Raw genomic sequence first — 14,917 nt, 5'->3', positions numbered from 1 at the left:
TTTCCTTTACAATCATACTCACTAGAAACTTTTTTAATGGAAAGCTTTAAATTCTGTAGAATTACCCCCCCCCCCCCCCCCATGTGCAAGTTGGCAAATGGATTGTTTTAACCTCTTTCTTAACTGTCAAATGCCACAACTCAGCCTGGAATCTGAATCCGAGTTCTCTGGCCATTTAATGTCCTACAACTGTGATTCTCTCAATCAGGAGTGTGTGTACCCCTGGGGTAAACAGAAGCCCTCCAGGGGGTGTATCAACTCACCTAGATATTTGCCTAGTTTTCCAACAGGCTACATAAAAAGCACTAGCTAAGTTAGTACAAACTAAAATTTCATACAGACAGTGACTTATGTTTACTACTCTACATACTATACACTGAGGTATAAGTATGATATTTATGTTCCAATTGATTTATTTTATAATTATAGGGTAAAAATGAGATTTTGTAAGCAAGTAGTTTTTAAGTGAGGTGAAACTTGGGGTACGCAAGACAAATCAGACTCCTGAAAGGGGTACAGTAGTCTGGAAAGCTTGAGAGCCACTGCCCTGCAATAAAGGTTTTTTGACTAGAACTTTATTAACAATTCTATTGATATATGAGCCAGGAAGGAACCTGGCTCCCTTTTTCATTTCTGTGTTTGGTTCTGTAGCACTAACAGGAGTAAAATATAATAAAGGTTTGTTGCTAGTTAGCAGGCATGACTTGAAATAATATACAGGGAACTGCTCTGTTAATTGCCACTTTACATAGACATTTTTCTGAAGACAGTCTCCCTTGAACATCCCAGTTAAATACATGGAAAAAGTTCACATCTCACAGCACTATTGTTTCTGTCTGTTTGGAGATTAAGGCAGCATAGCATCAGGTCATGTTGAGGAGGTTGTCTCTTCAACCATAAAACAGATTTTTTTTTTTTTTGTTTAATGAAAGTTTAGGTTTAGAAGAAATAGATGAAACCACCAGAGAAGTGGTGGTATAAAATGTTAGTGAGTAATAGTTTAGTCTGTTCTCTTAAAGTGTCAAGAAGAATTTAAGCAACTGTTCTTTCCTTATTTCATGGTATCATGTTGTTTTTTTTAAAAAAAGAACACCATAACTTGAAATGAAGTCTGTTTGTTTTTAAACATTAATTATAAATAGTTTCAGGTACTATATTTGCCCTAGATTCCTAGAAGACCCACTGGCAACTTTTTGTGACTTCTGCAATCTAACTTTCCTACCTTTTCTTCTTTTAAATGTTTGTCCCTGTTTCTTTGTGAACAACCAAACAGCAATGGGAAAGTGACTACTAAATTGGAAAAGTGGCACTGACTATATGCTAAAGACTTCAATTGATTTTAAGGGGAATGGGATGAGACCTAAAGTGCTGTCACTGCTGCACTGTGTAAACAAACTGAAAACTTAGAGAATTTGTTTTCTTAATTTGTAACAATAGTAGCTCAGATTTTTAGATAAAGTGGGGGGGGGTTTTTGTTTGTTAATTGGAGCGTCCTTTAACTTTTTAGGGTGGTGATTATATTTCTTGGCTACTGGATTGTTTAAATTTTGATATTTTATTTTAATATATGTGGCAGTCAAAAAAAAACAAACAAACAAACAAAAACCTTCGAAATAATCTTTCCATCCCCCAGTACTCAGTTTGTATCCAGAGGGAGAGTCCCATTCCTGCAGCCACAAAAGAATGTCTGCCTTTAGTCTAGAAATGGTTGAATATAAGGAGGGTTGGGGGAATATTGCTCATAATCTTAACTTAGTCTGAAAGAAAAAAAGATAATTTTTAAATATTTTGTTCTCATAAATCCCAATGAATTGTCAGTGTAAAGCAACTCTTTGATGGAGTTCTTTCTCCTAATTACTTGAAAATATATTTCTGTTCTTTCTGTGGACTTACTGACTTTAAAAAGTGACTATGTAAAAATGACACTTTTTTACTCAGCAAATTTGATCTCTGGGTATCTTATTTTCTGATGTTGGTAACCAAAATATGTTTTGGGAGTTTTATTGCTTTTTACCTTTTTGCAGTCTTGAAGAATCAGCATAGCTGAAGGAAACTGAGCAGTTTTTTGTTCCTTCTTGTGAAATAACAGAATTGTTTATGTAATTTATTGGCACTTCTGAACACCTATATAACCTGAGCTTGTCCTGGAGAACCATGCTTACAAGTGGTGATCAAGGGGAAAAACCAACAACAATCCATCTTGATTTTCAGATTGCAGACTTTCTGGGGCTGTCCGCTAGAGAGAACATCTTTTTAGTTGTTGTAAGCTATGCCTGTTAGATGCAAAAATTAATGGGGAAAAATAACACAACTCCACAATGCCACTTTTAGTGGTCTATTTCCGCAGTAGAACAACATTGTAAGATAACTATAATACATGTTAAAATTATATATTTAGTTTAAAAAAAAAAAAAAAAGTTACAGGACCAACTTCTTATGGAGTCAATTCCAGAGCCAGAAGATAATGAAAATTCTAAGATTTCAGGTGCCCCAATTCATTCTCTTTGAATTGGCCAGGACAGGCTGAATTATCACTCCTATTTTTGACAGCCCGTAGTTTCTCTGTTGAATTTTTCAGTATCAGTTCCTGTGTTACTGTAATATTTTCTACATTGGGATATTGCGGTTTGTACTTTTACTCACCTCAGAAAGCTCCAAAACCCAAACTGATTTTGTAGCATAGAAATGGCCTGTTGAAGTAACTCCAAATGCTTGTTCACTTGATTCCTTCATCAGTCCATAGACTATTTCTAAAAAAGGTGAGCAAACTAGTATTTAAAAGTAACACCGTCTAATGTGGTAGCAAATTCTGAGTAGGATCCATTTTCATCTGATGATACTGTTTCTTATTCTGAGTTCCCAGAAAGACACCAAAATCAGATTGAAAAACTCAGTATAAGATCACTGTTCAGTTCCAAACCACCAGCCAGTGAAGAAACAGTACTGATGAACTGTGAAGGGGAGTCATATTCTGCTGGTGTTCAGAAATGGAAGCTGTAACACAGGGGTTTGAGAATCCAGCATTAAAAGTGGGCAGTACTGTTTGGAACTTAGTGAGGAGAGGGAGAAAAATTACATTTCCAAAATAGTAAGAGCAGTTTTGAAGGACTGTTTCACCTGTCTATGCACTACCTCCTGTCAGATCTAAACTCCATTTTCATTTCTCTTAGGTTTTTAGAGTTGACAGCCTTTTAATTCTTTTGTAACATTTTAAAATCTATTTTAAGGAGTTGCAGGTTCATGAGGGAAACATGGACTTCCTGATACCAGAGTACCGCTGCATTTTAGAGGAAGCAGACTACCTTCTTGAAGAGTACAAGAAACAACCTGCACATCTTGAGAGACTTTATGGTTCGTTCATTAATAGAGCTTTTCTCTTTTTTTTTAGCTTCTTTTTCTTTACACTAAAAATATTAACAGCAATAGACAAGATAAAAATATAGTTCTAAGTTTTCTAGTAATAGCACTAGACTAAATTAGTAGGTAGGTACAATCTAGTAGCATCAAGAGGACCAGTGGATCACAGTGAATATGCATGTAAAACTCTTCTGGGTAAACTTAAGAGTCTGGGTATTACTGCAGATTTTGATATTATGAAATAAAACTGAAAAATAAAGGTAAAAGTCAAATTATGCACTTAGTATTATTGACATACATATAAGAACAAATGCAAAGTACGCCACTTAGGAAGGAACAATCATTTGCATATATACAAAATAGGAAATGACTGCCTAGGACAGAGTACAGTGGAAAGGGATCTGGGGGTCATAGTGGATCACAGGCTAAATATGAGTGAACAGTGTAACGCTGTTGCAAAAAAAGCAAACATTATTCTGGGATGTTAACTAAGAGGAGTATTGTAAGCAAGACATGAGAAGTAATTCTTCCGTTCTACTCCATGCTGATGAGGCCTCAACTGGAGTATTGTGTCCAGTTTGGGGCGCCACATTTCAGGAAAGATGTGGACAAACTGGAGAGAGTCCAGAGAAGAGCAACAAAAATGATTAAAGGTCTAGAAAACATGATCTATGAGGGAAGATTGAAAAAATTTAGTTTGTTTAGTCTGGAGAAGACTGAGGGGGACATAAGTTTTCAAGTACATAAAAGGTAGTTAAAAGGAGGAGGGAGAAAAATTGTTCTCCTTAACCTCTGAGGATAGGATAACAAGCAATGGGTTTAAATTGCAGCAAGGGCGGTGTAGGTAACAATTCCTAACTGTCAGGGTGGTTAAGTACTAGAATAAATTGCCCAGGGAGGTTGTGGAATCTTCATCATTGGAGATTTTTAAGAGCAGGCTAGACACACCTGTCAGGGATGGTCCGGATTAGTGGTTCTCAACCCGGGTGAGGGGACCCACTGGGGGGGCCATGAACTGGTTTCAGGGGATCTGCCAAGCAGGACCGGCATTAGAGTTGCTGGGGCCCAGGGCAGAAAGAGGAAGCCCCACCTTATGTGGCTGAAGCTCGGGGGCCTGAGCCCTGCCACCTGCGGCTGACGCCAAAGCCTGAACAACTAAGCTTTGCGGGGCCCCCTGTGGCCTGGGACACCGGGTAATTGCCTTGTTTGCTACCCCCTAACACCAGCCCCAGCTTTTATATGCAGAAAAACAGTTGTGGCACAGGTAGGGTAACCAGACGTCTCGATTTTATTGGGACTGTCCCGATATTTACTTGTTTGTCCCGCGTCCCGACCGATGTTTGGTCGGGATGTGAATTGTCCCAATATTTTGCCCTCCGGCGCACAGGCGGAGGGGGCTCGCGCCCCTTCCCTCCCCCATTGGATCCCTCCCTAAATTCCCGCCCTTGCCCCGCCCCCAGCACCACCCCATTGGATCCCTCCCCAAATCCCCGCCCTGGCCCCACCTCTTCCCCAAGCACGCTGCATTCCTCCTCCTCCCCCCTCCCTCCCGGGCTTGCGCTAATCAGCTGTATGGCGGCGCAAGTGCTGGAGGGAAGGGGGAGAAGCAGGATGCGGCAGCCTGCTCAGGGGAGGTGGAGGCGAGTTGGTGCGGGGTGGCGGGGCGTGGAGCTGCCGATGGGTGCTCAGCCCCCACCAATTTTTCCTATGCTCCGGCGGCTCTTGGGTTGTTGTAGTTTTTTGCTTTTGTTTTTGTTCTTTCCTCCACTGCTGGCTCTTGGTTTTTTGTTTTTTTGCTCTGCCGGCACACTCTTTTTCCCCCCCCCCCCCCTATATTTCACGTCTCTCATCTGGTCACCCTAGGCACAGGTAGGCCGTGGAGTTTTTATAGCATGTTTGGGGGGCCCTAACCCAGAAAGAAAAAGGTTGAGAACCCCTGGTCTAGATAATACATAGTCCTGTCTTGAGTGCGGGGGACTAGAAGACCTCTCATTGTCCCTTCCAGTCCTATGATTCTATATGAAACTCTTCAGAAACTCAAGAACGATTCAGAAGAGAACCTTAGAAAATGAATCAATGAGATCTGAGGCAGTGCTGAAAATTCAGGAGTTGGATTATTCTAATGAGATTCATGCACTTTATTTAGTGGAATGCTAAAAGAGAGGGATGACTGTTTGTTTGTTTGTTACAACCCCAATTCAGGAATGCATCCTTATTCAGGACAGCTCTTCAACACGTGCTTAACTTTGGATATGTGTTTATGGCCTGTTGATGTAATATGGCAAGTGTTATCTTGACCAAAGATGGATTTAAGCATGTCCTTAAGTTCTCTCCTGAATCAGGCTCTAAATTTATTGTATTTACATTGAAAGTCAAAAGTGAAAGACATAGTCGGAAATATAAATACAAATCGTAGATATATAAAATTGAAATATGATTTTTCTACTAAAGTACTGAACTTGTTGGATCAGAACTTCTTAGTAATACCGGTAGAAAAATTCAAGAACTGACCAATTCACAATGCACCAGAAGCCTTGAGACCCTATAGATCTTAAAATTATCCAGTGTTGAATGGAATCTTTGCATATCTGGATCTTGAAATCTGTAAAGTAACCACGGAAGCTGCTCACAGCACATACAATCTGCAGGTGTGACAGTGAATAGGCTTCAGTAAGCCTACATACACAGGCTGTTAGTTGAAAAACACATTTTAAACTTTTTTTTTTTTTTTTGTTAAGCAATTTTCTTTCTGTCCTAAGAGCACCTTCCACTTGAGATGCAGGTAATTCAAAGACAGAAATGCTGTTATTTGGAATGTAGCTGAAACATAAAGTATTGTAGGATCCCAGGGCCTCTGGTACTTCAACTGTAAATGAATTTTGAAACATATTGTATTAAACTAAATAATTTTAATTCTATAATCTAAAAGAAAATCAACCATAATTTAACTCAAATTACATTATTAAAAGAAAACTACTGTTAAAATAAAGCAAAGACTAAACCTTGTCAATCAACATTATTTTTGCAGGCATGATTACAGATCTCTTCATTGATAAATTTAAATTTAAAGGCACAAATGTGAAAACTAAAGTTCCTCTTCTTCTGGAAATTTTGGACAGTTATGACCAAAATGCACTGATTGCATTCTTCGATGCTGCTGCCTAAACTAGAAGAAATGATATGTTGGGACAGTTTTCTTATTGATGTGAATCAGGGCAATCAGATATTGAATATTTTTAATGTAAGTGCTTTTAGTATATCTTGATTTGCTTTTATGTATCTAACATTTTGCTGTGTTGACCGTTCTATAATGTGGTCCTGTACTTGTATTTATTACAGTATGTTCAGAATTTGAGCTGAAAAAACTGTAAAGCCTATTGCATATGAAGTATGTTTACTTGAATACCGATCATAATAGCTGAAGAAAATTGTGATAGGATCAGGTGCAAAGACTTAAATTTTTTTGAAAATACTAACTTTTATTACTCTAGTTAAACAGGACATGGGAGAAGATTCCACAGTTGTAAGAGTTCTAGAGAAACAAGTCTTTGTGGACTTGGCATCTGTCTAATATTAAATATATTGGGGGAAATTAAGAAAGTAACAATTGGAAATGTATAGCTATATCAAACTGTTTAAAATACTCACTGTATACAGAAAACGGTACAATACTGTAAATTACCTGTATGTTGTATATATTATAGATATTAAAGACAATTTTGTATGTAGGAAGGGAAAGAGGTACTTAGTTGCTTTAAAGGATAATTAGGTATATAATTGCATTATGTTGCATAAGCCATCTAGTAAGTATAAAATTCTTAAGAACGCGTATAAATTATTGTATATAGTCCCCTTAGAAGGGATTGAGTTGGACTGCCTCCATACTGCTCCTATGCCTGAAATGCTCACTGTCACCATCTATCAGGCGCTTACCCTCTTTGTGGTTTTTTTTCCCCCTTCCAAACCCTCCCGAAAAATTTCTATTACAAAGTCCACAGTCTCTAACATCTTTTAGTAACAATGGCATCTCCTATCTCTTGCAAAGCATTTTTGAGAGAACACTTTTTTGTCCTATGGATTTAGATGGTAAGCATATTAGGGCAGGAACACTAACTACTTTTGTCTTGTACAGCATCAATCATGCTGTCTATGCCTAACAACAAATAAATCTATTTTCAACGAGTGATGTTGGATTTAATTATTTACACTTGCTTAAATAGCCAATGCAGTTATGTAGCATACCAGATGATCCAGAGGCAGTGATGGTGAACTGAGCCTTATAGCATCATGGGGTGATGCCTAGGAGCCTTCCTCATAACATGTCAAAATCTAAATTTTCATTTAGCAAACAATTATGTTTCTATCCCTCATGTTTGCCAAGAAAAATTTGAAAATGTGACTCAAGTGTAACTGATGTGGTGATGTTTGCCAACAACCTACATCAGCCATTAGAGCCACAGAGGAAGCTGCCTTCCTTCACCCCCCACTACCCAAAAAGTCAGGATGCTCTGCTAGATTGGCTTTCCCCGTGGTTGGAATTACACCCCTCATGGCTCCACTTCTTTGCTCTGACCTATTGCTGTTATGGGCCAAGTGAAGAGCATGAATTAAGTTCTGGTAGTTTCTCGTGCTATCCACTTAGGGCACCAAAATTGTGCCTGAGTCTCCTTGCTATTTTTTTCACTTTTATAATCATTTCTTTTTACATTTTTTTTCCCCTGTTCCCTGCTATTGTGTGAAAGACCCACTCAAACAGAAGCCAGGCCTTGATCCTGCATCAGGAGCTGACAATACTGTCCCTTGCATGTGTTCAGAATCCCATTGTACTAACGTGGAGGTCTGCAGGAGCAAATCAAAATTGACTGACTATACCAGCATAGTCGTGAAAATGATTACATAAAGTGCTGTCAATTACACAAAGTAATGAGAGAAGAGAAAATGGTTTTTCTCTTTAATTTCTTGTTAATGTTTAGGATGTTTTTAAACAACAGTAGGTTAACAATTTTCAGATAGCAGTGTGGTTTTTGGAAGTTGAAAACAACTCTGCAAGTGTGGAGGCTACTATCAAGCCTCTTGGATCTGGCTTCCTTTTCTTCCTCATATTCCCATTAACCCCACCACTATGTAGGAGATAAGCTGACCCATTCCAAAAGGAACTGTGCGTTGGTTTTGAACCTACTGTTTCCTTTGCTGTAGAGATCCAGAAGTTAAAAAATCAAACAAACTGAGCAATTACAATTATTCCAGAACATTAGAAGTATGGATGAAGAATTGCCTGCTATAAAATTAAAGCGAAAGACCATCCTGAAAACTAGATCGGATAGTATTTTAAAATAATGATTCTTTTCTAGTCATTGGTGTTAAAAAGACAGTTAAAAGGGAAATCAAGAACCTATTTTGGGTCTCATTCAACACCACCAAGATGCAAAGAGACTAAGGTATACATATTTTGCTGACATATGCTTTTGTTCAGAAGGAATCCATCCAAGCTGACAAAGAATGTGCCTGATGGGTGTAGTTATTTACACCTTAAATGACTGCTTCTTGGAGCAGCTAGTCCTGGAACCAACAAGAGGAGAGGCAGTTCTTGATTTATTCCTAAGTGGAGCACAGGATCAGGTCCAAGAGGTGCATATAGCTGAAGCACTTGGTACTAGTGACCATAATATAATTAAATTTAACATCCCTGTGGTGGGGAAAACACCACAGTGGCCCAACATTGTAACATTTAATTCAGAAAGAGGAACTACACAAAAATGTGGAGGTTAGTTAAACAGAAAATAAAAGGTACAGCAGCAAAAGTAAAATCCCTGCAAACTGCATGGGATAGAGCCAAAATAGAGGCTCAACTTAAATATATACCCCAAATTAAAAAACATAGTAAGAGAACCAAAAAAGAGCCACCATGGCTAAACAACAAAGTAAAAGAAGCAGTGAGAGGCAAAAAGGCATCCTTTAAAAAGTGGAAGTTAAATCCTAATGAGGAAAATAGAAAGGAGCATAAATTCTGTCATATGAAGTGTAAAAATGTAACTAGGAAGGCCAAAAGAGAATTTGAAGAACAGCTAGCCAAAGACTCAAAAAGTAATAGCAAAAAAATGTTTAAGTACATCAGAAGCAGGAAGCCTGCTAACCAACCAGTGGGGCCACTGGATGATTGAGATGCTAAAGGAGCACTCAAGGATAAGGCCATTGCGGAGAAACTAAATGAATTCTTTGCATTGGTCTTCACGGTTGAGGATGTGAGGGAGATTCCTAAACCTGAGCCATTCTGTTTAGGTGACAAATCTGAGGAACTATCCCAGATCGAGGTGGTTTTGGAACAAACTGATAAACTAAAACAGTAATAAGTCTCCAGGACCAGATGGTATTCACCCAAGAGTTCTGAAGGAACTCAAATGTGAAATTGCAGAACTACTAACTGTAGTCTATAACCTATCATTTAATCAGCTTCTGTACCAAATGACTGGAGGATAGCTAATGTGCTGCCAATTTTTAAAAAGGGCTTCAGAGGTGACCCCAGCAGTTACAGGCCAGTAAGCCTGACTTCAGTACCAGGCAAACTGGTTGAAACTATAAAGAACAAAATTGTCAGATACATAAATTAATATAATTTGTTGGGGAATAGTCAACATGGTTTTTATAAAGGGAGATCATGCATCACCAATCTACTAGAATTCTTTGAGGGGGTCAACAAGCTTATGGACAAGGGGATCCAGTGGATATAGTGTACTTAGTTTTTCAGAAAGTCTTTGACAAGGTCCCTCACCAAAGACTCTTAAGCAAAGTAAGCAGTCATGGGAAGGTTCTTTCATGGATTGATAACTGATTAAAAGATAGGAAACAAAGGGTAGGAATAAACGGTCAGTTTTCAGAATAGAGAGAGGTAAATAGAAGTGTCTCCCAGGGGTCTGTACTGGGACCGGTCCTATTCTACATATTGAAAAATGATCTGGAAAAAGGGGTAAACAGTAAGGTGACATAATTTGCAGATGATACAAAACTACTCAAGATAGTTAAGACCCAGGCATACTGCAAAGAGCTACAAAAGGATCTCTCAAACCTGAGTCATTGGGCAACAAAATGGCAGATGAAATTCAGTGTTGATAAATGCAAAGTAATGCACATTGGAAAACATAATCCCAACTATACATATAAAATGATGGGGTCAAATTAGCTGTTACCACTCAAGAAAGAGATCTTGGAGTCTGTGGATGGTTCTCGGAAACAGGGCATTTCTGCCGCCCCAAGCCAAAAAATAAAAAGCCACGATCGGCGGCGGCAATTGGGGGGCGTGGGGGGAAAAAGCTGCGATCGGCGGCGGCAGTTCGGTGGCAGGTCCTTCGCTCCTAGAGGGAGGGAGAGACCTGCCACCTCCGAATTGCCGCACGTGCTGCCCCTCTCCCTTGGCCACCCCAACCACCTGCTTGTTAAGCTGGTGCCTGGAGCCGACCCTGCTCGGAAAACATCCACTCAATGTGCAGCGGCAGTCAAAAAAGCAAACAGAATGTTGGGAATCATTAAGAAAGGGATAGATAAGACAGAAAATATCATATTGCCTCTATATAAATCCATGGTACGCCTACATCTTGAATACTGCATGCAGATGTGGTCACCCCATCTCAAAAAAGATATATTGGACTTGGGAAAGGTTCAGAAAAGGGGCAACAAAAATTATTAGGCTTATGGAACAGCTGCCATATGAGGAGAGATTAATAAGACGGACTTTTCAGCTTGGAAAAGAGACAACTAAGGGGGGGTATGATCGAGGTCTATAAAATCATGACTGGTATGGAGAAAGAAAATAAGGAAGTGTTATTTACTCCTTCTCATAACACAAGAACTAGGGGCCACCAAATGAAATTAATAGGCAGCAGGTTTAAAACAAACGAAGTATTTTTTTACACAATGCACAGTTAACCTGTGGAACTCCTTACCAAAGGATGTTGTGAAGGCCAAAATTATAACAGGGTTCAAAAGAGAACTAGATAAATTCATGGAGCATAGGTCCATCAATGGCTACTGGCAGGGATGGTGTCCCTAGCCTCTGTTTGCCAGAAGCTGGGAATGGGTGACGGGATGGATCACTTGATGATTACCTGTTCTGTTCATTCCCTCTGGGGCACCTGGGATTGGCCACTGTCAGAAGACAGGATACTGGGCTAGATGGACCTTTGGTCTCACCCAGTATGGCCGTTTTTATGTTCTAGTTGGTTACCAGACAACAGTCAGCTTAGAATTCACAAGTAAATCTAATGTTTGATGGCTGTTTGATCTGGATAGTATATACTAAAGTACTGAATTATTTTTTATTACCTAATCTTAATATTAGACCAATGACCAAAATTCAGAAGGCCAAGTGTTATACCCTTGTGAAATGTTGTCTGCCAATTTGTAAACAATGGCCCAGCTGCTGAGGTCTTTGATCCAGTCCAAACATCCTCTTCCCGTGGATAGTTATTGCATTTACCCAAAATCTGTGCATCTCTGAGAGTGGGCAGCATTCCCCCCCTCTCCCCCCGCTTCGTTCCCACCTCCCCTGTGGAAGAAGCGGGGATTCCAGTGTACAAAAACGTACATTTTCCAACATCCACTGGGGGTACAAGGTGTTCTCTTCAGGGTTGGCTTTCCAAGACAAGGGCTTGCACCAATTCAGAATGACCCTCTGTTGCTTTTGCTAGCTCCCTGGCAGGGCAGCTGCAATAGCAGCTTGGAAAGTGCTTGCTTTCCTTGAAGCGCTGCTGCCAAAGGGAACAATCTAAACATTGGTCCACACTGTGCCTTTACTCAGCTTCTTCATGCTTGTAATCTCCTCTGCGGATCCACTGGTGTAGGTAGTGCCACAGAGGCATTATTGTTAACCCCCTTGTGGCAAAAGTAGCATGCACTGCGTACATGGGTCTACTCAGTTCAATCTGGCTCTATTCTCACACTGGCTTCCAGTTTATTTAAAGATTAATTGCATGTGGTGTTAAAATTATTTATTTGTATTACAACAGTGGTTAGAGGTCTCATCTGAGATTGTACAGTACCTAGCACAACTGGGGCCCAAACACCTGAGAGACAGTCCAAAGAGCTTACAGTGTACATTAGGATGGGAAATAGAGGCACAGATAGGAGACGTGACTTACCCAAGATCACAAATCTGGTCACTAGCAGAGCTGGGAACAGAATCTAGGTTTCCTGAGTCCCTGGCCAGTTCCCTATCCACTGGACAATGCTGCCTCTCCATATTTATTTGATTTACAAATGCAAATAAAACAGCACAAAATAAAATGAATTTTAAATTATTTTCAGCATTTCTGGTGCTGGAATACTTTTGTTTCTTGTGTATCTCTTCACAGAGTAGTAATATAAATAAAATGTGCTACATTCTATAAATCAAATGGCCTTTAGAACAATGAATTTAGCAATAAATATATTTATAGTTTTACCATATTAAATCAATGTTTGTATTCATTTATCATCTTCAAGTAACTAAAGTCTGTTCCCAATGTGAAATGAGCATATTTTTTATTCCATGCCTTTTATTCATCTTTCTACAAGTGTTTTCTTCTATTGTTTACTGAAAGAATGGTAAAATGTCATTTATGAACATTTTTATGGTTTCAGAATCAAAATTATAACAAAGATACAATATTCACGTAAAATGTATCATCCAGGAAAAAAAATCAGTGTAAAATCAGCCAAAAACTTCTTGGAGGGGAGAAGAGAAAGCAAAAATATGTGTATGTATATCCTGAACACCTAATAAATTAATAAATGTTACTTTAAATACTATAGGGGATCATGGTTAAATATTCAAAGTTGTGAACACATTTCATTAATAATTAGGTAAAATAGATAATCCTTAATAGCCTTATTTTTATACTTCCATAGCTAGGATTTTTTTTCACCATCTTAATAATAGAAAATCCCCATTGCATATGAATTTTACATAAGCTATATTTAGCTCAAAAAAGAAAGCAAGAGCAATTAATTTAGATCATATCAACAGTAATTTTGTCTGTCTAGACCAGCTGGCTTTTGATCTACCAGGCACTAGAAAAACTTTTTTCATTAATTTATTTTAAATAATATATTTAATATATATTTTCATTAATTTATTTTAAATATATTATTTAAAATAAATTAATGAAAAAAGTTTTTCTAACTAACTAGAACTATTTCCTGCTTCCCTCCCATGCCCACTCTCCCGCCTCAAAATACAAAAGCAAACCAGTAGGAGGGACTGGTGGTGATGGGATCAGTGGTTCCATGTCGCCTATAAAGGTGTGATCCTGCAGTCTTTAGGTTGGTGAAATGAGTTGTAATGGTCTGAGTTCAATTTTTAATGGATAGCTTTTCTCAAAGAACATTATCCCAATTGGTGCCTTTGTTAGTGTCAGCAAAAGGATTGAACATTCATGAAGACTGAATTATTTTCTGACTCCCAAAGGTGGTCCCTCCAGAAATGGGTGGAAACATTAATGTGGTAACTTATACTGCCAGTGCCATTGCTATGCTAGTTTTGAAGAAAAACAGAACTTCAGTCTTATGTACATCAGTGTACACCTTTAACACGAGCACTACATTAACTGTAGTAATATACCCATCTTTTTAATATTAATTTTTATTTACATCATATGCATTTCAAAATATAACATCCCAGAAAAGTTTCAAACCTTCAAAAAACCAAAATCAGTGGTTTTAAATACCACTACAAATCTCATTAATAACATTTACCATGTTTCAAAATTCACTCTGTAAATAAAGGCCTGTATATGTAGATAGTTTTGTAATACTGTGAATTTTTAAAAGGATTATTATTAATTTAATGTATGTTGTTATAACACTCAAAGTAAATGTTTAGTGTGAAATAAGCACTATAAACTGCCCTTATAATGAGAAAGATGTCACATACAGCATCACTTACCTACAGGATTTTGTGCCACTTAATAGCATGGGAGAACCCTATATACAGATGATAAAAATGTGATTAATAATTTTTAAATGAATCAGTAATTTGAAATTAAAAAATCACTATCCATAGAGGGGCATATATACACAAAAGTGCCAACTCCAAGTCAGGAAAACAAGCTATTGGGTCCTTACACAGGTGCTGGAACTAGGAGTATGGGAGATGCTGCCACACCCCCAACTTGAAGTGGTTTCTATTATATACAGGATTTACAGGTTGGTCCAATGGCTCTCAGCACCCCCACTATAAAAAATTATTCCAGCACCCCTGAATCCTTGGTAGAAAAAGAAAAGGAGATAAACAATTCCCAGTTACGGACATAAAAAACAAACAAGCAATGGGTAGCTGGTTCACACTGTGGGGCTGAGTCTAGCTAGCATGATTTTTATATTTAAAACTATCCCCTGGGTCTGGGAGTTTAGATGATCCAAAGCCCATTGAAGTAAAGCGAGAGTCTTTTCATTGACTTCAATGGGCCTTGGATCATGCCCCATCCTAGGCAGCAGAGTTAAAAGGGTAATCTGACCAAAACTGGGGATGAATCTGCCTTTTCTGTGTTGGCTCCATTGGAGGAGCGTGGCAAGAGTTGAGCTATTATTC

General features: G+C 38.6%; 1 protein-coding gene and 1 long non-coding RNA gene across 3 annotated transcripts in view; one reads left to right on the top strand and one right to left on the bottom strand.

The window, feature by feature from the left end:
• BBS7 (Bardet-Biedl syndrome 7) overlaps window positions 1-7,540 on the top strand; it is a 48,493-nt gene extending 40,953 nt beyond the window's left edge. For both annotated transcript variants that reach the window (XR_010601326.1, XM_005290279.5), the window contains 2 exons: window positions 3,228-3,351; window positions 6,386-7,540. Coding sequence is in view for 1 of the 2 variants with exons in the window: in XM_005290279.5 (XP_005290336.1) it covers window positions 3,228-3,351; window positions 6,386-6,522 (261 nt within the window). In the remaining variant the exon portion in view is untranslated. The remainder of the gene's footprint in view (window positions 1-3,227; window positions 3,352-6,385) is intronic.
• The window catches only part of LOC101941370 (uncharacterized), a 32,377-nt gene that overhangs the window by 16,411 nt on the left and 1,049 nt on the right, over window positions 1-14,917 (bottom strand). Inside the window, exon 2 of the long non-coding RNA XR_010601327.1 lies at window positions 14,273-14,310. This is a non-coding gene — a long non-coding RNA (uncharacterized LOC101941370). The remainder of the gene's footprint in view (window positions 1-14,272; window positions 14,311-14,917) is intronic.

The sequence above is a fragment of the Chrysemys picta genome, chromosome 5, assembly GCF_011386835.1.
Source record: "Chrysemys picta bellii isolate R12L10 chromosome 5, ASM1138683v2, whole genome shotgun sequence".
In the NCBI taxonomy this organism is placed as follows: domain Eukaryota; kingdom Metazoa; phylum Chordata; order Testudines; family Emydidae; genus Chrysemys; species Chrysemys picta.
Note: the sequence above shows the minus strand (reverse complement) of the source record. Positions and strands in the feature narration are given on the sequence as shown.